This window comes from Prionailurus viverrinus, chromosome B1 (genome assembly GCF_022837055.1).
Source record: "Prionailurus viverrinus isolate Anna chromosome B1, UM_Priviv_1.0, whole genome shotgun sequence".
Classification (NCBI taxonomy): domain Eukaryota; kingdom Metazoa; phylum Chordata; class Mammalia; order Carnivora; family Felidae; genus Prionailurus; species Prionailurus viverrinus.
Genome location: NC_062564.1, coordinates 79,899,531 through 79,924,579, shown reverse-complemented (window position 1 = coordinate 79,924,579; position 25,049 = coordinate 79,899,531). Strand labels below are relative to the sequence as shown.

The window sequence follows — 25,049 nt, the reverse complement described above, 5'->3', positions numbered from 1 at the left end:
CATTTGAAATAACAGGGAGCTACCTAGCTATTTTAAGTAATAAGCTCCTAATGTGTTCATTAACACACCCGATATGTATTGAGCACCTAGTGTGTGCCAGTATATGGATATATCTTAATGCACATAACAGATGTAGAACTTGTGGAACCAACATTTTGGCTCAGAGGTTTGGAATTAAATGAAGACACAAATAATAGAGTTACTTATATCAAGAAATGCTTTGAAGGGAAAAGAACAATAGTGTATGAAAGAGGATAGTAAGGGAGAAGTATTATAATTTGGGGATCAGGGGAGAGATACTGTGCTTAGCAACAAATACAACACAGAGATTTATAGCTAATGAGCAGATTGAGGTGGTCACTGGATGGAAAATTACTAAGAGGAGACATCAAGAGTAGGGGTTCTCTCTCAATAGACATAATCGAATTCTTACTAAGGGCAGGCCAAGCACTTACACATCAAGAATGGGAGATGAGGAGCTTGATTAAATATCAAAGGTAATCAGATACCAAGGGTAGGATGACTTAGCAGTATTTTTTGCTGAGACTGACTTAGATCAAGGCCAAGGCCTGAGAATGATACCTAGTTGAAAAGAGAGCTCAGAGGAGTCCTGTTAAAGTTCATTCAAGGAGAGAGTCGTTGTCAAATGAGAAGCCATTATAGGATGTTAAATAGAGGCCCTGGTATGCCAATTTCATTTTCAAAGATTACTGCTCTTGGTAGAGCAAGTGGGCAAGGATGGAAGAGATCGCAGTGGTCCAGTAAATATGATGATGATAGTTCAGCTTTGATCAGGACTCTCCTCCTAATACTGCAGAACCTAAAATGAGGCTCTAGCTGTATCATCACAATTAGCTAGTTGTCAACTAAAACCCCAAACCTTTTTCAGACCATGCTACTGGCCAAAATTCCCCTGTGTTGTGTTTGTGTAATTGATATGTTCCTAATCACACAGTTAACATTTATTCTTGTTAAATCTCTTCATGTTGGTTTCATTTTTTTTCTGATACCCTTGAATTCTGACAACTGCTTCCTGAATAATGTCAGCAATGCATCCATAGTTCAGGTATTCTTTTCTTTCAGAGGATATTCAGTATTTACCAAGTCATACAGTTTGGAGGTATGGTTTTAGTAATAGTAAAACGTCTGCTGTGTATAACCACATTGTAGGTTACCAGTCTCCCTGTAGTAGATAACTAGTGTTACAAATCTGATCATTAATCAGGCTATTGCTGTTTAGGATAATTCAGTATAATGCATTTGTTATAAAATGTAAATACAATGGCAAGTTTGCAGTTGTTAATTGATAAAAACTAAGTCTGCTTTTTATACTCTGTTTGCTGTAACATAAACAGCACAATGAGTTTTCTTTTAATGAACATTAAATTTTGTGTATATTCATGAGAGGAGGGAAAATAGATTACCTAATTGTTGCAGGGAGTATGGCCAGAGTCGCAAAAGATGAGCCCACAAACAAAATGCAGTTAAGTGAAGGTCCTGACTCCAAAATGAAGCTTCTTTTTATTAGGATAATTGCTAAAGACTACATAAAGTCAGCTAAGCAAGTGTGTTAATCAATCTAATGGTTTAGCTTTTCAAGGTTGAATTTTGAGTTAATTGGTTTCTATAGCACTAGGAAGGGTCAGGTGTGAAGGAGGATCCGGCCCTGGACAATGTTAATGGCTCTAGTGTTCAGCTGTGTAAACGTGTCCTAAGGCCTTGCACCTTCTCCAGCCCTTCCCTTTTGAAGTCTTTTCCTTTGATGCTTCTCCTGCATCTCCCACATCTAATGATTTAGTACACTTATGAAACAAATGTTTTCATGAAATGGTACTAATCCGTATTACATATTCTTTTCCTCTTGTTTAAGATTGCTCTAAGGTATATACCTTGTAGTGGAGTGCTAGGTCTTTAGATTTTGCTCAGCATTGTTAGCAGTAAATTTCCTTTTTTTTTTTTTTTTTTTAAGTATTTATTTTGAGAGAGACTGCGGGAGAGAGACAGAAAGAGAGGGAGAGAGAATCCTAAGCAGGCTCATACTGTGTGCTCAGAGCCTGACTTGGGGCTCGAACTCATGAACCGCAAGATCATGCCTGAGCCAAAATCAAGAGTCCAACGCTTAACCGACTGAGCCACCCAGGTGCCCCAATGGTAAATTGGTTTCTGAAGTGGCAGTACCATATTAGTCTCCCACTGACAGTATAAAACACTTCTAGGGGCTCTGGGTGGCTCAGTAGTTAAGGGTCTGACTTTGGCTCAGGTCATGATCTTGGGGTTTGTGAGTTAGAGCCCTGCGTCAGGCTCTCTGCTGTCAGCACAGAGCCCGCTTTGGGTTCTCTGTCTCCCTCTATCTGCCCTTTCCCCACTTACGTGCTCTCTCTCTCTCTCAGAAATAAACATTTAAAAAAAACTCTTTAAAAACACACTTCTAATTGAACCACATCCTCACCTACATTTGGAATTACCTAGACTTCTTTATGTTTGCATATCAAGAGGGTGTAAAGTGGTATATTGCTGTGGTCTTAATTTGGATTTCCCTGATTAGTAATGAAGTTGAGCAACTTTTCATGTATTTATTAACCATTTATGTTTTCCTTTTCTGAGGAATGCTTGTTTTCTGTTTCTCATTTTTTTAATGGGTTGTCTGTCTTGTGGCTTCATAAGGGATCTTTATATATTTAGATATTAATTCTTTGTTTAGTGTGTATTGAAAATATCTTTTCCAGTTTTGGGCATATTTGTCACCTTTATTAAATCTTCTGATAAATGGAAGTTTTGGATCTTAATATAGTTGAATTTATCTTATAGTCAGTACTTTTTGTGTCTCATTCAAAATATTATCTCTAATTACAGCATTATAAAAACATTGTCCTGTGCTTTTCTTCTAAACATTTCAAAATTTTCCTGTTAAGACATAGAAACACTTAATGTTTTGTGTGTATGTTGTGTGAGGTAGGAATGCAGTTTCATTTTATTCCATTGACTAATTTCCCTAGCATCATTCTCTCCTTTCTACCTCACTTACCTCTCTGGCCATCTCTGTCATGTGTGAAGTTTCCATGTGTATGGGTCTGTTTGTGGCTTTTTGATTTTATTTTTTGGGGTTTGTTTTTGTTTTTGTTTTTTCCTGTTTTATTGGTTAACTTTTCTATCCCTGGACCAATTCCATACATTAAGCACTACAGGTTATTAATAAGCCTTAAAATGAGGGACAAGTGCTCTGACCCTATTATCTTGCTATTTTTGATTCTTTGCTCTTACATATAAAATGTAGAAACAAGTTTGTCAAGTTGCTTGAAAAACCTCTTGGGTTTTTTTTATTGTAATTAATCTTTATTGACATCTTTATGATTTTTTTAGTATTACCTATGAATATGGTCTAGGTTTCTGCATATTTAATAGCTCTTCATTTGTCTTCCAAAAGTACGTTTTTCTCATAGAAGTCTTGTACATCTTTGTTGACTTCATAAATGTATTTTATTGCTATTATAAGTGGAATCTATCTTAAAAATCATTTTAACTGCTTCTAGTGTGTATAAAAGCACATTGGGTTTGCATATTAGCCTTATATCCAAAAATCTTGTTACATTTTCTTAGTCTGTAGACTTTTTAAGTTCCCTGTGAAGATGTCCTCTTCAATTAAAGGATTTCTTTGATTTTCAGTCTTTATACTATAAATTACTCTTCTTACCATGCTGGTATCTCAAGATACTCTTGCATTATTCCTGATCTTGAAGGGAATTCTTATAAAATATAATTGAATTTTATGTTTTTAAAGGTGTTTTATAGGCATTCTTTATCAGATAAAATAAGCTTTTACCCATAGCTTGTTGAATTTTTAATCATGAATAAATGATTAAATTTCATCAAATGCTTATGCTGTATCTATTGAGATGGTTGGTTTTTGCCTTAACCTGTTAATTTAGTGAATTAGATGATAACTTTTCTAATGTTAAAACTTCATTGCATTCTGAGAAGTGATTAAGATGTATTATCTGTTTTTCTACATCATGAGATTTGATTTGCTAATACTTTGTTTAGAATTTTTACATCTATATTCATGAGTAAGTTTAGACTATAAGTTTTTTTTTTTTTTTACACTGTTCCTGTCTGGTTTTCATATCCAAGTTATACTGCCTGAATAGGTATTGCCTTTTACTTGTGTATCACAGGAAGAGACTATATACTATAGCTTGAAAGATTAGACCTGGACTTTGTGGGAGGACAGTTACAGAACTATTTAGGCTTCCTGTTGTTTCTGAAATCATTTTTTAATATAATTTTAGGAATTAGGCAGAATAAACAGTTTTTAAATGTACAGGCATACATTAGTTTATATCTTCTCAATCTCTTCTGGATCTGTTGTTACGATTCCTTTTCCATTTCTGATGTTAAATTTAATATCTTTATTTTTCCTTTGAACAATCTTGCCAAAAGTTTGCCTATATCTACTAATCTTTTCAAGAAGTGACTTTTGGCTCTGTAATATACTGGTTTTCTCTTTGATTAATTTCTGCTCTGTTTTTACTTCCTACTTCCCATTTGTTTTGGTTTACTATCTTTTCCTAATATGTTAGAGTCTTAGCTCACTGATTTACACAGCCTTTCTTCTTTTTTTACTACTGCTTTGAAACTGTACATTTCCCTCCAAGTTTTACATTCACTGAATCCCAGGTTTTGTTGTTTTATTTTTTATTTTTTTTAATTGGCATATAATTGACATACATTATGTTAGTTTCAAGTGTACAACCTAATTATTCGGTATTTCTATATATTGCAAAATGATCACTACAATATATCTAGTTAATATCCATCACCACACAAATCCCAAACTTTATATTTTTATTGTCATCCCATTTAATGTTTTTAAATTCCTATTGGGATTTCTTCTTTACTGTAATTATTCTGGAGTATTTTTAGATTTCCAAACAGGACTTTTTGGGGAGGGTTTTGGATTTCATTTTATTTATTTGCATTGCAGTCAGAGAATAGACTCTCTGATACAGTCTTTGGAATTGGTTAAGATTTGTTTCATGCCCTTTAGTACATGATCAGTTTTTATAAAGGTTCCCTGTGTGCTTGAAGAGAATGTGTATTCTATATTAATGAGTGGCTTTGCTATATATTCATGTCCATTGGGTCAATCTGTTATTCAACTTTTCTATATTTCTGTTGATTTTGACTACTTGTCTGTCATTTACTGAAAGAGATTGTTTAAATTCTGCCACTAATTATTTGTCACTTTCTTCCTGTACTTTGGTCATCTGGTTTATATATTTTGATGCTTTTTCTACTCCAACTAATCTTTTATTATCTTAAAGCTGTTTTATCTGATATTACCAGGTATCCCATCTTTCCTTTGTTTAGTATTTGCCTGGCTTATCTTTTGCTGTCTTTTACTTTCATCCTTTCCATCTCCTTATGTTTTAGATGTATCATTTTTTTTAAGTTTAGTATTTTTTTTAATTCTTTTTTTTAAATGTTTATTTATTTTTGACAGAGAAACAGAGCATGAGTGGGGGAGGGGCAGAGAGAGAGGGGGAGACAGAATCCGAAGCAGGCTCCGGGCTCTGAGCTGTCAGCACAGAGCCCAACCTGGGGCTCAAACTCATAGACCGTGAGATCATGACCTGAGCCGAAGTCGGACGTTTAACCAACTGAGCCACCCAGGCGCCCCAGTATTTTTTTAAATTCTAATCTAATAATAGGCTATTTACATTTTTGTGGTTATTGATATATTCATTAAAATCTTGCCGTCTGTTTATTTCCTCTTCGTCTTACTTTCTTCTTTCATTGATTGCATTTTTTGAGTAAGCCTTTATTGTAAAATAATTTTCAATTTATAGAAAAGTTGCAAAAGACAAGACAGATTTCTAATACGCCCTTTACCCAGCTTCCCCTAATGTTACATAACATCTTATGTAATCGTGGTATATTCGTCAAAACCAAGAAATAACATTGGTATAATACTATTAACTGCAGACTCTTCAGATTTCTCAAGTTTTTCCACTAATGCCCTTTCTCTGTTCCAGGATCCAATTCAAGAATCCACGTTTTAATAAAGATTTTAATAAATAATTTTAAGGTTTTCCAAACATTAAAGGAATACAAACAAATATAAACAAATCTGTTTTATAATACCCACATTTAACAAATACTAATATATTGTAGGTCCATCATTCTTTATTTGTGATTATAAAATATTTTTTAAAACCCTTGAAAACCAAAAGCTTTTTCACAGGTTATATGGTGGCAAAACAGTGTATCATCTTTAACTAATTTTAACGTGACTACTTTTAAGTCTTTTATAGATTTAACTACAAGTGTTAGAAGGTCCTCACTCCTTGTATCTCAGAGCAATTCGGGATCCATTACTTCTTTCTGAAGTATGACCTTTAAAAATTCCTTTAGTGTCAATGTATCAGTGGTAATTTTTCTCAGATGTACTTATCCAAAAGGTTTGCCTTTATTCTTAAAAGACAGTTTTGCTGGATGTATAATTCTGTGTTGACAGGAATTTTCTCCAAGCCTTTTGAAGATTTTATTCTACCTGATTCTGGCTTCCATTGTTACTATTAAGCCTCTCCTGTCAACCTAATTGTTATTCCATTATAGATGACCTAGCTCCAACTGCATTTAAGACCCTGTCTTTGATGTTTTGCAGATTCACTATGAAGTATCTAGGTTGTTGTTTCTGTTTTTAGTCCTCCTTAATTTACAGAGTGCCTCAACCTACAGACTCATATCTTTCATCAGTTCTGAAACGTTCCTAGCAATAACTTCTTGTGATTTTATCTTTACTCTGTCTTAACTATGAATATATGTCAGACTTTCTGATTCTATTCAGTTCTTTGTAACTCTCTTTCACATTTGTTTCTTTGTCTCAGCCTTTGCTACGTTCTAGGCAGTTTCTTCAAATTCATCTTCAGTTCATTTATTCTCTGCAGCTTTCAAAGTTATCTAATTGGCTAATCCATTTGTAAAGAGTATGGGACAGGAAGAACAGCATGTACAGCCAAGGCATTCTCTCAAGAGGTCTTGAAACAAGCCCAAGTGCACTCCCTGGGACCCCTCAGGGAGGCACACTTAGCTGTAAGTGGGAGTGAACCACCTTAGCACAGAGAAGTCTCTCAGCACATAGAACCCCAACAGTTTCTTTATTCAGTCCTGATACAACACCTCAAGACCTATATGCCGAATCTTCTCAGTCTTGATGCAATTCTTAAATTAGGGGATTCATAATACATTACATTGATAATCAGTTCTCCTGATAGTAGTGCTAAATAAAGCATTTGCCCTCAGAGCAACTTGGTTTTTTGTTTTTGTTTTTGTTTCGTTTTTAAGTTTATTTTGAGGGAGAAAGAGAGCACAAGCAGGGAGAAGGCAGAGAGGGAGACTGAGAATCCCAAACAGGCTCTAAGCCCAGTGCAAGGCTTGATCTTGTGAACCAAGATCATGACCTGAGCCCTTTAGCCAAGATCAAGAGTCAGACGCTCAGTGCCTGAGTCACCCAGGCACTCCAGAGCAACTTGGTCTTTTAAGAAGGCTTGCACAACACAGGTAGAGCTGTTTTTGTTTTGTTTTTGTTTTCCCCTTGTAAATTTTCCCCTACATTGAGTAATCTTACATTTATGCAGGATCTTTGTTTTGTCCTTTCATAAATCTAGTTAGTGATACTCTCTGGAATGATATTTAAATTCCAAACTTGAAAGAAAACTGAATTCTAAATGTAAATAAGTAATACTTCTTTTTTTTTTTTTTTTTTTTTTTTTTTTTAGTTTAGTTTTGAGAGAGAGGGTGCAAATGAGAGAGAGGGAGAGAGGGAGAATCCCATACAGGCTCCACACTGAAAGTATGGAGCCTGAAGCAGGGCTCAAGCACCTTAAGCAGGGCTCGAACTCACGAACTGCAAATCATGACCTGAGCTGAAGTTGGATGCTTAAACTGACTGAGTCACCCAGGTGCCCGTAAATAATACTTTCTGAATACGCTTTCACATATACATGCACACAATTCATCCGTTACTGTCTTTCTTCCAGAAACATACAGGGACACGTTTTTGTTCTTTCTGTGCTGCGCTATTCAGGAATTTGAAACTGAACACAGAAAGGGGGATCTTTCAGAAGATGTAGTTGTCAAATAATTTAAAAAACAGCATTTAAACAGTTTGTTTGCTATCATCCACATTCTTCCCCAATTGCCATTTAGAATGACTAAATCAAAAGAATTAAATATAGAGGCACCTGGGTGGCTCAGTCAGTTAAGCGTACAACTCTTGGTTTCGGCTCAGGTCATGATCTTACAGTTTTGTGAGTTCGAGCCACATGTCTGGCTCTGTGCTAGCAACACGAAGCCTGCTTGGGATTCTCTCTTTTCTCTCCCTCTCTCTCTCTCGGTCTCTCTGTACCTTCCCAATTCACACTGTCTCTGTCTCACAATAAATAAACCTAAAAAAAAATTTTTTTAATAAAAGAATTAAATATAAATATGGCATCAAAGGGATTTTAGGGGCGCCTGCGTGGCGCAGTCGGTTAAGCGTCTGACTTCAGCCAGGTCACGATCTCGCGGTCCGTGAGTTCCAGCCCCACGTCAGGCTCTGGGCTGATGGCTCAGAGCCTGGAGCCTGTTTCCGATTCTGTGTCTCCCTCTCTCTGCCCCTCCCCCGTTCATGCTCTGTCTCTCTCTGTCCCAAAAATAAATAAACGTTGAAAAAAAAAATTAAAAAAAAAAAAGATTTTAATATAGGAGGCTTTGGAGAAAATCTGATACTATTTAAATGAGTAGTCGAAATGCTAAGTTTTTTGTTCTTTGGCAGAGTATTGCTGTTTAGGTGCAAACTGGGTGTACTGCAGTATACAGTCGTCAGACCATTTACCACCATTGTTGCTCTGTAAGTACAAAGAACTCATTATTTTTTTTTTCATTCTCATGCTCTTGAGAACAATTGAGTAGACATACCAAGAACATTAATTTACTTGTTTATTTTATATATATATATATATATATATTCTTATAAAAAGCAACGTGTATGAAAACCCTACTTTTAAAAATAAATAAGGTGACCATTTATAGGCAGAGAATCACTATGAATTCTTCTAAATAACATTCTCTAGTTCATTCTGGAAAACATTTTTAAGGTACTTTTTTCCCCAAATATTAATATTCACACAGCTTTACAGAAACATCGATTACATGAAGTTAAAGTATACTACTTTAGGTTCATTATATGGTTTTGTTTTTTATATGGTTAACTTAGACTATGACTACTATATTCCAAGGATGAAATCATAATTTTCTTATTTAAGAATTCTGTCAAGGCTTAGGAGATGAGGTAAGATGGTATATCATTAAGCTATCTGGTAAAACTATTCCCTAAAAATTTAAGAACATCAGATGATTTAAAGTGAGTAGATTGCATATTTTATCTGCTAATCATAACTAATATTGTGCATATTCAGAGAAAGAGGGAAGAAAGGTGAAAGAAGCATTCAGTTCCTTATTCTACCTTTGACCTAGCAATTCTTTAGCAGTATTTACCTTAGAATTAAAACTAATTAACTTGTTTATGATGGCAGGCTTTATTTGTCTGCAGTTTAGAAACTGGGTAATCAATCACATAAGCTAATACTTAGATATGGGTATTCATAAAATTTACCTCCCAAGACAAGTTGTAGGAAAAGTTATACTTGTAGTTATAGACTTGGATTATAAGCCTATAACTATCAAGCTTTTGAAAATTAGGCAACCTAATTTTTTTTAATCTAGTAATTATCCTTTCTAGTTCAGTGCATGTATCTTATTTTGGAATTAAGATGCAGAAATAATCATTTGGTAATGTTACTAAAAAATGTTTAATTTTGAACCACTTCTATGACCAAAATCAAGTGATTATCTACAGGGTCTTTTAAATAAACTGACTTCTAAATTTAAATATTTCTGTCAATGCTATGTTTTAAAATATATATTTGATTTAATCATAGATCTTATTTTTACCATTTTAGAATCTGTGAGCTGCTTGGTATATATGATGAAGGAAACTTTAGCTTTTCAAATGCTTGGACTTACTTGGTTATAATAAACAACATGTCACAATTGGTAAGTAAATATTTTATTTATTTATTTATTTATTTTAATTATTTTAAGTAGACTCTATATCCAGCATGGGGCCCAAACTTAAGATCCTAGGATCAAGGGTCACAAGCTCTACTGACTAAGCCAGCCAGGTATCCCAATAAATATTAACTGTATTAAATTAGTATCTGTGACTCTAAATTTTCTTAAGAAAAGTTTGAGAATGAAGTTTGTTATTTTTTAATCTTGAAATTTGATTTATAGGAAAAAACCTGAAGAAATTTTAACATGTCCTTATACATATATAAAGATATAATATCTTTGGGTTAATTATTTGGTGACTTTTACCTTGACCTGTTGATCATGTTTGTTCATTTGGTTGTGGTAGTCACTACATAGTTGTGTGGATGTGTCATAAATAAAAGCACAATGCTCTCCTTAAAATATACATAACCAGGGCATACTCAATAAGAGAATATATCTAATTGGATTATGACAGTACAAGGTTTGAATAAAAATGGGAGAATAAAATACTCTTATGTATTTGGAATTAAAGGAAAATTGTGAACGCCAAGTTTTAAAAAAAATGTTCTAGAGGGGCACCTGGGTGGCTCAGTCGGTTGAGCCTCTGACTTTGGCGCAGGTCATGATCTCACTTTCCGTGAGTTTGAGCCCCACTTTGGGCTCTGTGCTGACAGCTTGGAGCCTGGAGCCTGCTTCAGATTCTCTGTCTCCCTCTCTCTGTCTCTGTCCCTCCCCTGCTCATGCTCTGTCTCTCTCTCTCTCTCTCTCTCTCTCTCTCAAAAATAAATAGAGGTTTAAAAAAAAAAAAAATTAAAAAAAAATGTTCTAGAAACTGAAATGCTCTAAAAAAATAATTGTCCGATCCTTTCAACTTAAGAACTTGCACTTCATTTAAATCTTTAATGTTTTCAACAAAATAATAGGTAGAATGACATGCACGTGTGTTATTAGATGTTTATAATAAAAATTATATGCCTGTGGGGACATCTGGGTGGCTTGGTCGGTTAAGCATCCAACTTTGGCTCAGGTCAGGTCATGATCTCATGGTGCATGAATTCAAGCTCCACTCTGAGCTCCCCACTCTCAGCATGGAACCCACTTTGGATCCTCTGTCTCCCTCTGTCTCTGCTTCTCCCCACCTCGTGCTTTCTGTCAAAAATAAACATTTAAAAAAAATTATATGCCTGTGTATTTAAAGCTTTCCCTTATGTTCATGTTCTTTAAAACCAGTAATTCCATTACTGGGAATGTAATCCTCAAGAAGTAGTTGTAAGGGGATGCCTGGGTGGCTCAGTCAGTTAAGTATCTGTCTTGGTTTCAGTTCAGGTCATGATCTCATGGTTTGTGGGATAACCCCTCATGGGGCTCTGCAATGACAGCGTGGAGCCTGCTTGAGATTCTCTCTCACCGTTTCTCTCTCTGCCCCCACTCCTGCTCATACATGCTTGCACGTGCTCTCTCTCAAAATAAACATTAAAAAAAAAAAAAATAGTTGTGTTTTTGGTTTGTTGAATATCTTTGTATATACAGACTATTTGTAATAGCAAAAGACTGGAAACCATTCAAAGCCCAGTGATAAGGACAGGTTAAATGTATGATGGTCCTTCCACTGGTCAAAATACTAGGCAGTAATTAAAAATAATCCTTATGAGGGGCCAACCTAGTTGGCTCAGTCGGAGGAACTTGCAACTCTTGATCTCAGGGTTGAGTTGGAGCCCCATGTTGGGTGTAGAGAGTACTTAAAATCTTTTAAAAAGTAATAATAATAATCCTTATGAAATATATGAAAAAGCAAGGTACTTTAAGTGAGGGAAAATCAGGCAACCAAATTTTATTTTCAGTTAGTGATGCCTGTTAAAAACCACCTATATGTAGAATGGAATGGTTGGACAATGGGACTATAGACAACTTTATATTTTACTTTACTGCTTTTATATTTTAAAATATTTCAAAGAAACATTTTCTATGACTGTAATGGGAAAAAATAAACTTTTAGGGAAATGTTTATTGCTATGTACACTATACTACGTTATTACAATTGATTTTTAAAAAATAGTTAATACTGTCTTGAGCGTTTATTTTAAAAAAGTAAATTCAGCCAGATTAACATACTGCCCTCAAGAAAAATTGTTGATTCCTTACTTTCATTTTTCATGGGCAAATTTTATTCAAATAGTACTTATTTACTGTGTTTTATAAATAACATATATATATATATATAATAGAGTAAGGTAGACTAGTCAAACTTAACTTTTACAAAATTAATGATAATTTGTATATAAAAGCAATTAATAAGCAGATCGATATATTTTTATCTTGGCTGAGGGACAGCCTTTTCTTCCTTTCATGACAGTCACTTGGTCATTGTTTTCTTTATGGGTTCCAGTAAGTGAACACTTAAAGCCACTTTCAGAGAAGACATTATGCATCTCTTATTAGAAATTTCATATCATTATTTTCATCCCCAGTAAACTATAAAAGCTTGTTGTTAATCTAAAAATAACAGAATAGAAAACCTAAAAAAAATTGCCTGAACCATGACTGTGTACCAGGTTCTGGTTTATAACTAACTGTATGATTTCTGTTACCATATTTAATTATTCTTATTGAAGAAGTTTAACTGTTAATCTTGTTTCTAGTTTGCCATGTATTGTCTGCTGCTATTTTATAAAGTACTGAAGGAAGAACTGAGTCCAATTCAACCTGTCGGCAAATTTCTTTGTGTAAAGCTGGTGGTTTTTGTTTCCTTTTGGTAAGTGTTGCTTTCTCTTAAATGTTCTTAGTTTCTACAGGGTAATAATACTGTTGACTAGGGAGGATTTTCAAAATGGTCTTAATGTAGAAGATGAATTAAAATGTCTCTGCTTACCTTTTAAAAAGTTCATCCTTTTAGCCCTTCTTGGTTTTTCATAAAGAAGTAATCAGATAGTTAGCATAACATTTACAAGAAAATAATCTGAGACAATCTAAATGTCTCAACACTAGAGGAATCATTAAAATATATCATGGTCCTTTCACATAAGAGAATAGTCTGCAGTTTGGAAGATAAATATAGAATATTTAATACTGTGAGGTATAATGTTCATTAGTAAAATACATTCTTTAAAGCAGAAGACAAAACTGTTCATGGTCCCAATTTAGTGAAAGAGTGGGTGATAGGGGACCTAGAAACAAATATACTAACATACAAATATGAAAAGGGGAAAAAGAATAATCCTTGAACTCCTCTACCACCCAGAAAGAATGATTAACATTGTGGTGCACATAATGTCACATATAAAATTCCACAGAAATGGTTTCATACTATAAAAACTTGTAGAATTCAATGATACATTCAGTATATTGTGTATATAGTTCTTAGTCTATAAAGTGAGGATATAATTTTCTTGTTGTTTGGGTTTGTTTTGTTTTTTGGTTTTGCTAAGTATTCTGTTCTGTGGATGTAACTTTTTAACTAATCTCTTCTATTGACATTTAGTATGTTCCTGATTTTTTCACCATTACAAGCAATATTGAAGTAAAATTCTTATATGCAGAAATATGAAAACTCGTCTTACTATCTTATTAGCTGTCTAAATTTCACCTAGGGTTATATCCATAGATGTGCTTGAAATGTTCAGTGTGACTCCATCTTGGGAGTCTGACACCTTCTGAGTTTGTCTCTAGTTCCAGCACTTCAAACAAGATGGGTTTTAATGTTTTAAAGAATAATCTGGATAATTAAGACAGGTGTAGATAACATTGAAGTATCTGTCCTGTATTTTATTTTAAATGTCTGATATACAAGGTGTTAGGCATTGTCTATGTATAGGAAACATTTGCTTGTACACACTTTCAAAACAAAAAGACATAGAAACCAAATACTGAAGTTACATATATTTAAAAATACATAATGAAAACTCATACAATGAAACTATACTAGAAGAATAAATTTGTAAAGCAAATAAATGTTTTTAATATAGATATATGCTATAATATAATATGCTATGAAGACAGGGTGGTGGTGGTGGTGGTGGTCCACAAGTTGTGAGGGTTAACTTTTTTAAATGGCATATTTGTAAAACAACTGCTCATTTTATGCTTGATATAGATTTGGCGTTTACCTTTTCCTAACATATAGGCAAGCAGTAGTTATTGCTTTGTTGGTTAAAGTTGGCGTTATTTCTGAAAAGCATACATGGGAATGGCAGACTGTAGAAGCTGTGGCTACAGGACTCCAGGTTAGTGCTATCTGTGAATTTAATACAATTTTACTATTTACCCATTTTACATATTATCTCTGAAACCTGACAACAAGCAGGCTGTGGGGCTACTATTCTCACTTCACAAATGAGGAAACGGGGAAGCGTAGGGAAACTAGCCATCATCACTCGTGGTAGAGCCAGGAATAGAACCTAGAATTTGTTTTTCCTTCTTTCTCTGTGCATTTGTCTTTAGTCCTTGGGCAGCGGATTGAGAATGCACTGTACTTTAAGATATACTTGATTGGGGAGTATAAAGGAGGTTTAGATTTTTGCCATTTTGCCTTTTTTTTTTTGAGGTCAGAGACAGTTATTTTGGAAAATGAGTATATGGGGAAAAACAGATGTCAATACTTAAATACTTTTTGAAAAGAAAGATAGTGCTTTTATTTACAAAACTAGATTTAAGCTCAAAGATGGCTGATGTTGTTGTTGTTGTTGTTGTTGTTGTTGTAGGACTTTATCATCTGTATTGAGATGTTCCTTGCTGCTATTGCTCATCACTACACTTTCTCATATAAACCCTATGTCCAAGAAGCAGAAGAGGGCTCATGCTTTGATTCCTTTCTTGCCATGTGGGATGTTTCAGATATTAGGGATGATATTTCTGAGCAAGTAAGGCATGTTGGTAAGTACCAGCCATTTCATTCATCCAAACAGGTTATTGGAGTTCTCATACTAGGGCAATTTTGTAGCTATTTTTAAGAGATGAAAAGACTGTTTAAAGCAGTACCAGTAAAATTGGGGGTGGGGAGGTGGAACTTATTTTTAGCATGGTAAGTTTATAGTGATAAAAAAAACTTTTGGCTAATTTGAAAACCTTTCTATTACTTTAAAGGAAGGACAGTCATGGGACATCCTAGGAAGAAGTTTTTTCCTGAGGACCAAGATCAAAATGAACATACAAGCTTGTTATCGTCATCATCACAAGATGCCATTTCTGTTGCCTCTTCTGTACCACCTTCACCCATGGGTCATTACCAAGGGTTTGGACACACTGTGACTCCCCAGACTACGCCTACTATGGCTAACATACCTGATGAAATGTATAATGACACTACAGGAGAGAAAAATGAACTTTCAGATAAATCTGTGGCCTCCTGAACAAGTGTGCAGAAGCAAACTATGCTCCTTCCTACCATGTTATTTCATCACTTGGTATCCCATTGCTCAGGATTTTGTGCTTGGGACAAGCCATAAATGATGGAAGGTTTTCAACACAAAGAAGGTGAGAAAGCCAGGTACAACTACTGGATTTATATAACTGAGTTTTGTATATCACAAATAATCAGTCTAAATATCCTAGACTTAGACTTGATTTCTTAACATTAGAGTATCACATACTCAAATGGTAGAAAATGACTCTACTAAATGTTCCTGGTGTTACATTGCTTTATCAAGAGGATGGACGTTAAAAAAAAAAAAAAAAAAAATCAATGCTTCTACCACTGCTGCATGAATAGAACGCTCTGGAATTTAGCAGAAAGTATAATTTGGAAATACAAATTAGTGGAACTTAATCATGTGCCATATATGCCTACCTAACAATTATTTCTCTATTTCTCAACTGGATGTCTTTCAATAAATAAGAATTTATCATTTATTTTCTGCAATTTTTTGTCTCTCATTACTTCAACATAAACAATGTTTTTTTCAAAAAGTTCTTGATTAGAGGCACAGCAAAAAAGAAATAAGTGCAAAAAAATTAAAGATTAAAGATTACACACCTACAATGAAGGATACCTATATCTTCTATTCCTTTTAGAAGAAATAGGACCTAATATAAATCTTAAAACAACTACTATCTAAAAATCTTATTTGCAACACTACTAATAGATTAATAAGTTATCCATGATTTTCAGATGAAAAGAATAAACTGGATAGAAGATTGGGAGGATAAATAAGAAACTTATTGGGCATCTGGGTGGCTCAGTCAGTTAGAGCATCCGACTTCCGCTCAGGTCATAATCCCATGGTTCACGGGTTTGAGCCCCACATTGGGCTCTGTGCTGACAGCCCAGAAACTGGAGCCTGCTTCGTGGATTCTGTCTCCCTCTCTCTCTGCCCCTCCCCCATTTGTACTCTGTCTCTCTCTAAAATAAATAAAACATTAAAAAAAAAAATAACAATGGAGTCTACTTTTCCTCAATGCTGTCACAGGTGTCAGCAAATAAAATCTAGGCTGAGTAGTCTTAATTATTCATTAAACCATAGTCAGAAGACATGTAGGTGCTATTTGGGAGACACTTCTTACTTAAGATGGAGTTTCTCAAATTGCTAATCACAACCAACTGGGTTATATACTGCAAATAAAATCTAGAAAGTGCCAGAGTAGTATGTTACAAATAGCAATAAATGTTATTTCTCAAAATCTTTGCTTTATATATTTATGCACACACACATTCACATACATACACTGGTTCACTGTAATTGGAGTCTTTATTCTGTCCACTATTATAAACATTTGTATTGAAAGTAAAGCTGGGTAGTATAATACTAGAGCAACGAGAACAGGCAATGTAGAGAGAAGGTATGTCTTATTTTCTTTGTGGCTTACTTACAAAGAGCACACAGTATTTACAAGGCACATCTTATTAATCTTCCTGTTGCTCCTGTTCCTCTTTAAAAATTGGACCAATTATTATATATTTCTTACTGCACATATGGATCAAAACTTTAAAAAATACTGATTTAGGTTTACCTCATTCCTGAACTTACCAGCTTTTTCATTGTCTTTGCCAAAGTAGACCAGGAAAAAGGCTGCCTCTTTAAAACTTTACTTCATCCTTAACTCTTTAACTCTCATAATTAGATTTAGCTTATAGCTTAAATTCTTACTCAGGTTTGCATTCTCCAAACACAAAACCCAAGGAGTTTCAGAAACATACTAAGTATTTAAAAGAAGCAAGCTTGGAATTTATAGATAACCATAACCCTGTCTTCAATTGAAGCCAACTTTCTGATGTATCCCAATTATAAGTTTAGACTTAAAAAACTCAAGATGCCTAAAAAATTAAAAGTTTTGCTTTGCTTACACAGGACAATGAAGACGGGACTCAAATCCCTTATATTTATAGATTGAGAATGTAGACTAAAGTGTTTAGGAAAATTGAACCCATTGTAAGTACAACCAAGCAATAAAAACAAAGCTTACTTACTTGAAAAATGAATGACAGCCTTTTTGAAAAAAGAAGTCTGCAGCAGTATTTTTATAATAACGCTCCTCTTTAAAATCTTTTAAATATACTTTATTAATCAATTTAAAAAATATTTAACCATTACAAGGAATTAAATCTTTATACCCCCATTTCATGAATACAATTCCACTACTAATTCAGACCAGAACTGCATACTTGCTGCTCTACCTGAACAGTTTTTCATTAGAAAACTACTCTTCATTGTTTTACTGTGATGCTGACATTGCTTTTGTGATGCTGGACACTGAGTACTAATTCTTCTCCCATTTCCACCTGGATGGGATTATCTAATACAACTGCAGCTTGTTTCCAGTGGGAGGCTTCACTTGAAGTATCCAACCTAATCTCGTCATCAAGGTACATATGATACCAAAAGGGAATGGCAGTCACTTGTCCAGATTTACAAATGTGTACCTATGAAAATTAAGAAATTATGAAAATTTCATCAGAGTAAATAGAACAGAGTTGAATAAATAAGACTTGTCTTTTTAGTCAATTTTAGCTCCAAGTTTTATAAAGATTTAATCACCCAAACCAAATATCAACCTATTTTATTCACTAGTATTTACCAAGCTCATTTTTGAATATTGTTTAGAAAAAAAACCTAACATTTAAATCTTCAAAGAAAGTGACTAATACTATTTTGTGTATATAAAGTATTACCTAGCTTAAGAAAATTCTGACTATGACAAGAATAATCATTTTGTATTACCTTTACTTCTCTGTTAGAGGTGTTCAAATATGGAGTCATTAAATCTAGTCTTAAGAGTTCCACTGGCTTGCTTAAAGGTATACAGGGCAATGACGACAGATCCAAAAATACACGTATAGGTACCTAGAAAAAGTACAAATTTTTCACTTTTACTCAATTCTTTCTGTGGCCCAATGACCCTGAAGTGCTTACTTTGTACTTGCATCAGTATGATACAATGCTTTTTACACCTAATATCTCATTTAATTTAATTCCCATATCAACCTTAAGGCATAAGGATTTTCATGATTCCAGTTTTATAAGAAGGATGAACAAACCAAGGCTTAGGCAGGTTACATAATTTGTTATGGTTTCAATTATCTATGAATCCTTTTCTTAGATGAAAGCAGATTAAATTTTTACTTAAGCCAAATAGCTCCAAAAATTTTAAACACAGATGTGCTTATGTGTGAAAGATGAACTAATTAGCAAATAGTACAATATTATTGTACTGTTTGAGAAAATACCAAATAATAGTGGATTTCATTTGTAAAATAAAGTTTAATTCTAGAAAGCAATGTTTCCCAACTTTGGCTGCAAGTTAAAATCACCTAAAGAGCTTTTTAAAAGCCTCAACTGCTCAGGCCATACCTCAGATCAATCTGGAATTGGGAGCCAAGTATCGATAGTTCTGAAAGTTCAGTCAAGGTTGAGAGCCACTGCTATAATGTGTTCCATCAATTTTAGCAGCAATAGAACCTTCCTACCAGTAACTTTAGCCTCTTCAATTTGAAACAGAAAGGAAACTGTTGTTTTAAAAGTGCCCTCTTTCCTTTGAGTAAAATATTAGCAACTGTTCATGGTGAAACAATGGACACAGATATACCAACCTCTTCCTGGGCATCCTGAAGGCATCCAAGCTTCCCTCACCATAAAAACAGCAATTCCATGCCATTTCCAAGACTGATTATGCCCTTTACCCTCATTTGTATCAGTCACCAGAAGAAGCCCTAAATTCCTTTGTTACCTCTCATCACATGCACTCTACTCCTTCATAGCCTGTCCTCACTTCTATTTCTCAACCCAGCCCACTGGCCATCCCTGTCATCTGTGTTAATTCTTCGCACATTTCCCATCTAGAGCTCATTATTTCATGAGTTCTCTAGAGTTCAGTTCTTTCTATATACGCCCAAGGTGATTTCACTCAGACTTAGGGCTTTAAATATCACCTACCACATTTTATCTCTAGCCTGTATCTTTCTCTGAATTCTTATAAATGATCCTGCAAACACATAAATGCAACCTAATTCTCCTGCTATTTTCCCCAAATCAGTAGATGGTAACTATCCTTCCAGGTGCTCTCATTACCCACATCCAATCTATCACACAATGCACCTTCAAGTATGTCTACAGTTGGAACTCTGCACTGTCTCCACACTGCTATGACTCACTCCTAAGTCACTACTACCTCTTACCTGGATTACTGCAATAATGCCTTTGCCTGCTCTCACAAGTGGCTTACTTCTAACCCCTTAACCATTGTAACCCTTTCAAAACAAGATACCTCATGTCACTCCTCCACGTGTTTTCCACCCTTTTCATAGTAAAAGTCTTCCTATGACCAAAAGGGTCTATAAGATCTGGTTCCTAATACTTTTCTGACTGCATCTTTCATCTGACTCACCTCATGGTATCTTCCTGCTGTTTCTGAACACTCCAATCATGCTCTTGCCTCAGGCCATTGCATTTGTTGATCCTTTGACTTATGATTTGCTTCCTTATTTCTTCAGCTCCCTGCTTAACTACCACTTACCCATCAGTCCTTCCCTTAGTCATTACCTATATGAAACAGTATATATCACATACCCCCATTCCCTGTATTTCTTAACCTGCTTTATGTCCATAGCACTTCTAACCATCTATCATACTAATCTTTTTACTTGTTTATTATCTATTTCTTGTTTGCCAATTTGAGTGCTAGCTCCATGAATGCAGGAATTTATCTCTTATTTTCCTAGGCCAGTAAAAAAACAGAAGAGAAGGGATATGAAAAGTATACAGACCATGAATACAAACTATTAAGGAAGGGAGGATATAAGACAGGAAGTACAGTGAAAAAATGGCAAGGTCAAAATTTAATAGATTCTGATGGGACCAAAGAGTTGCTTGCTGATCAAGAGGGAATAAGCTAGAAAGAAAAGAGATGGTGGTATTTTTGAACCACACAAACAATTTAAACTTCTGTCTTCTTTTTTTTTTTAAGTTTATTTATTTTTTTAGTAATCTGTGCACCCAATGTGGGGCCTGAACTCACAACCCCAAGATTATGAGTCACACACTCCTGCAACTGAGATAGCCAGGTGCCCCTAAACTTCTGTCTTCTGATAAGTGTATTCTCCTTATTAAACTTGCAAAAAATCTGAGATTAAACAAACTCTAAAACTTGCTAGCCAGCCCTGAAAAAAGCATTTTCTCAAGAAACTTATATTTGCTAAGTACTGTTCACATGAGATCTAACTGCATCTTCAAGGGTTTACTATGTATAGCCTTCAAATAAAAGTTTTAGATATCACTTCTTTAATTCTGTACCCAAATCCTACTTCCCAAAAATTCTGCTTTGGTTTACACATCAGTATCGCATCAGTAGGTACTTCCTGCCTCTGTCTTCAACCCAAACTTCTTCCCTTAGACATTCTATCCACTCACACAATTTTAATCCGCAAATCTATATTCTGCTAATACCTTTGCCAGCACTAGATCCTGACTCCTTGTTTCCCAAATAGCAACTAAACCCTTTGCCTTGCGCTCCAGTTTCCTAGGCTCCTATATTCTTACCCACAGCAGTCTGACTGTCTAGACACTAGCTGCTTACATCTATCACCTTCCAGCCTGAGGTTTCAATGTAATAAAGGGTTCAAGTTTGGAACACAGGTCTTTTTCTGACTGCTTCTGCTTTAGACAAGAAGCACCCTTTTTCATAAGACTAAACCTAGTACCCTATTTTCACTTAGTGGTTCAGAAGAATATCTATAGACTTTTGTCAATAGGAACAACAGAATTCCTTGGCGATTCTAATCGCTATGTTGATTTTCACTCATAAATTCCTTTGCTCTAGGAAACTGATTACCATCCTGATCCAGCTAAACACAGTGACTGTATTAAACTATGGAGAAAGATAAGGTAGATGGTGGGTAACAGCCACCTGATGGAACTTCTCTTCTAAACACTTACCTGAAACTGATTAATAAAAGATGCTATATTCAATCCAAGAGTGCGTTCTGTTCCTTGAACAGCACTCTCTTCTACCAGTGTCTGTGATTCCACAAGCAACCCAAACATCAACACATATTGAGGAAAGATCTTGCCTCCAGATTGCAGCAAACACCTAGAGAAGGAAAAATGTTTTAAAAATCATCTTGATTCCCTACATTTTATAAATACCATAACTAATTCATAATGAATTGGTAAACTACAGATTGTACCTAATCTAATAGACTGTATGTTATTGGCTGGTTGTTCAGAGTGATAAACCACTGGAAATAATTTCCCAAAAAGTTAAAGTGGCCGCTGATCCATGAAAGAGAAAAACAACCAGTTGGCTTGATGGATGTAAGTCTTTAGATTCAGGAAGAGTAATCAATGGATATTAAAACTAGTGGGTGAAAGTTTTATTTGGAAAAAGATATTTACATCGTCTCCAAGTATCGTCCCCACAAATGGCTTACTAGTTACAAAGGGAAAAACAGCAACTTACTATGGAAAAACCCAGTGAATACAACTTAAGACACACTGACCTAAATTAATATCAACAATCATGGGATAAAGCAATACTATATGCCTCCTAATGTGACAAAACTTCTGTGAGGAAAACTGAGGAAGACTGGGGAGAAAAAAAGGAATATAGGATATTACTGGGATAGGGAAATGTTTAATATAGACTATATGTTAAATAATAGTATCTTTATCAATGTTAAGTTTCCTGAATGTGATTTTATTGTGATATGTAGGGAAAAGCCTTTGTTCTAAGGAGATACACGCTAAATGTTAAACCGTGAAGGTTAAAAGACAAACCAATAGTCTTATGTTCATTGTTACTATTCTTGCAATTTTTCTTAAGTTTGAAATTTTGAAATATTTCAAAATAAAAAGTTGATGGAAAACTTTATGATAAGTAAACAGACTGCTCTTGTAACAGCTCTCCCTAAAGATTAGGTCATTGGAAGCCAAGTCATAACTGGGTCATTTGATGAACATGGAATCAGCAAGGGAAGTTAGAGAGGATTCCTAAGTATAATGCCATTAGACTGAGACAAGTCATGATCCTAAACCAAGACAATCTCTCTTCAGTAAATAAATATAAGTACATCATCATTTACATTGTAGTAAGTCCTACATATTATATAGATCAGCCTAAAAAAGGACTTCACAGTACTTTGCTCATTTTTATTATTGCTTTCCTATCAACTTCTAGTATTTTAGGTAAAGTCTAGTAGAAATTAATCTCTATAATTAATAAAATTACACAGCTCTTAACAAAATTCCTGTCTATGTCTTTACCAAACCAGAAAAAAATGTGTCTTCCTAAAAAACTGGAGAAATCTACCTGTTTTGCTCAAATGGATCAGGTTTATTCCTGATAATTCATGGCACTAATTTTTCTGAAAAAATGATGAAGTTATCTCTAATTGTGATCCATTTAAATAGAGCCAGATATAATCACTCTTAAGATCACAATTTCTCAAATGACAGACCAGCCACAGAGCTTTATGCTCTTGACTAAATTCCCTCCATCCCCAGTAACCACAAGAGGGTACTGTTCTATGAAATTTGCAAGCTGAAAAAGCACATAGGGTTAGAAGTCAACCTTCTAACCATAAAAATCTATGGGGAAAAGGAAGGGAGGGCATTACATCAAATCATTTCAGAAAATTAGACTAAACAAAATATCAAAATTTTATCTTCTGAACCCTAAAAAGTCAGAACAGGCTGACTAGAGTACTAACAACTTTGCTAGAGATAAATACTATACACAAAGGCAGTATATGATAATTATTTTAAAAGACTATGGTCATACTATTTTAATCTAAAATGTTATACAATGGGGCACCCGGGTGGCTCAGTTGGTTAAGCGTCCAACTTCGGCTCAGGTCACGATCTCACAGTTTGTGAGTTCGAGTCTCGCATCGGGCTCTGTGCTGACAGCTCTGAGCCTGGAGCCTACTTCAGATTCTGTGTCTCCCTCTCTCTCTACCTCTCTCTGCCTCCCTCTCTCTGCCTCTCTCTCTCTCTCTCTCTCTCTCTCTCTCTCTCTCTCTTTCTCTCAAAAGTAAATAAACATTAAAAAATTTTTAATATAAATAAATGTCACACAAATCCTTAACTCAATATTACTGTCACTAACAGGAATGCTCCTTAGTTATGTTTAGATAAAAGAGTAATTGCCTTGAAACTCTGCTTAGCTTTACTGACACTGTTTTGTTGTCACTTATACCACTGCAGCTGCCAGACTCCTCGATGGACCCTCTGCAAAGCCAAATAATACTTCTGAACCATCTGTGCCTTCAGCAGTGAGAAAATACGTTCCAACTCAAAAGTCTAACCATAAATGGCAAAAATTCTGAAGAAACTCTTCAGTTTCCTTGTGACCCAACACAAGATGTTTTTAAATGCGTTTTAAATTAAAAAAAAAAAAAGTACCAAGCTTTTAAACTTCTTCCTGTATTTTAATCTAGTATGACTGAGCAAAGTCTAAGAATGAAAATTTTAAAACAATGACTACAAAGAAAGGTAGCTAGAAACTGAATATTTAAGTCTGTGAAATGGCTCATTTTCCCTTGCCTTATTTGGGGGTGCTCAGAGGAGTTCTAGTGAGACAGATGCCCTTATCCCAGATATAACTTCACCCTCTTTCAACAGTCATGAGACCTCCCCTCTGTTAAACACTGACCACACAGGAGGCCTGTGTGAGAAGTATCTGCATACCTCTGTCCCCAGAACCAAGATAAGCCCACCCATTCAGGTAAGGAGATTGAACAATAGCTTGGGCTGAAGGAAAGAAGCACCGGTTCTTCACTGTTACTCAGGAGGTAGGTATTTGGAGGGGAGGAAACACTGGTTAAAACAATAATCATGGGCACTACTAGCATTTAGTGACCAGAGGTGCCAAACATTCTGCAATCCATAGGACAATCCTATATAAGAAAATTAAACCAAAACTGTCCCACCCAAACTTCCAATAGGACACCTGCCCCAACTAAGAAACACCAGGAAAAGGAGTTGGTAGCTTTATATAAGATGTTTCCCACTAATATAACTAATCATTCAGACAGAACACACTGCTCAATTGTTTTTATAACCAAACATGCTTTCTAAAAATCCTTTAGGAGAGAGCAAGATGGCGGCTTAGGAGGACGCTGGGCTCACCGCACGTCCCGCTGATCACTTAGATTCCATCTACACCTGCCTAAATAACCCAGAAAACCGCCAGAGGATTAGCAGAACGGAGTCGCCGGAGCCAAACGCAGACGAGAGGCCCACGGAAGAGGGTAGGAAGGGCGGCAAGGCGGTGCGCGCTCCACGGACTGGCGGGAGGGAGCCGGGGCGGAGGGGCGGCTCGCCGGCCAAGCAGAGCCCCCGAGTCTGGCTGGCAAAAGCGGCGGGGCCTGACGAACTGTGTTCCCACAACAAGCGCGACATAGCGTCTGGGAGGTCATAAGTTAACAGCTCTGCTCGGAAAGCGGGAAGGCTGGAGGACAAAGGGAGGGAGAGCTGCTGAGCCCCCTGACAACAGAGCTGTTTGGTGGGGAACAAAGGCGCTTGCCAGCG

At 35.4% G+C, this 25,049-nt stretch overlaps 2 protein-coding genes across 5 annotated transcripts in view; one reads left to right on the top strand and one right to left on the bottom strand.

Moving 5' to 3' along the window:
* TMEM184C (transmembrane protein 184C) overlaps window positions 1-23,910 on the top strand; it is a 33,087-nt gene extending 9,177 nt beyond the window's left edge. The window contains exons 5-11 of one of the 2 annotated variants that reach the window (XR_007151481.1): window positions 8,816-8,890; window positions 10,002-10,095; window positions 12,735-12,847; window positions 14,216-14,315; window positions 14,793-14,964; window positions 15,175-15,564; window positions 23,724-23,910. Coding sequence is in view for 1 of the 2 variants with exons in the window: in XM_047855355.1 (XP_047711311.1) it covers window positions 8,816-8,890; window positions 10,002-10,095; window positions 12,735-12,847; window positions 14,216-14,315; window positions 14,793-14,964; window positions 15,175-15,440 (820 nt within the window). In the remaining variant the exon portion in view is untranslated. Of the gene's footprint in view, window positions 1-8,815; window positions 8,891-10,001; window positions 10,096-12,734; window positions 12,848-14,215; window positions 14,316-14,792; window positions 14,965-15,174; window positions 15,940-23,723 lie in introns of those variants that run through there. The other variant, XM_047855355.1, reaches the window with a different exon arrangement.
* PRMT9 (protein arginine methyltransferase 9) overlaps window positions 17,570-25,049 on the bottom strand; it is a 43,966-nt gene continuing 36,486 nt past the window's right edge. For all 3 annotated transcript variants that reach the window (XM_047855352.1, XM_047855353.1, XM_047855354.1), the window contains 3 exons: window positions 21,456-21,609; window positions 18,246-18,368; window positions 17,570-17,947 (listed from right to left, as the gene is read on the bottom strand). In XM_047855352.1, the coding sequence (XP_047711308.1) occupies window positions 17,732-17,947; window positions 18,246-18,368; window positions 21,456-21,609 (493 nt within the window). In that variant the 3' untranslated portion in view covers window positions 17,570-17,731. The remainder of the gene's footprint in view (window positions 17,948-18,245; window positions 18,369-21,455; window positions 21,610-25,049) is intronic.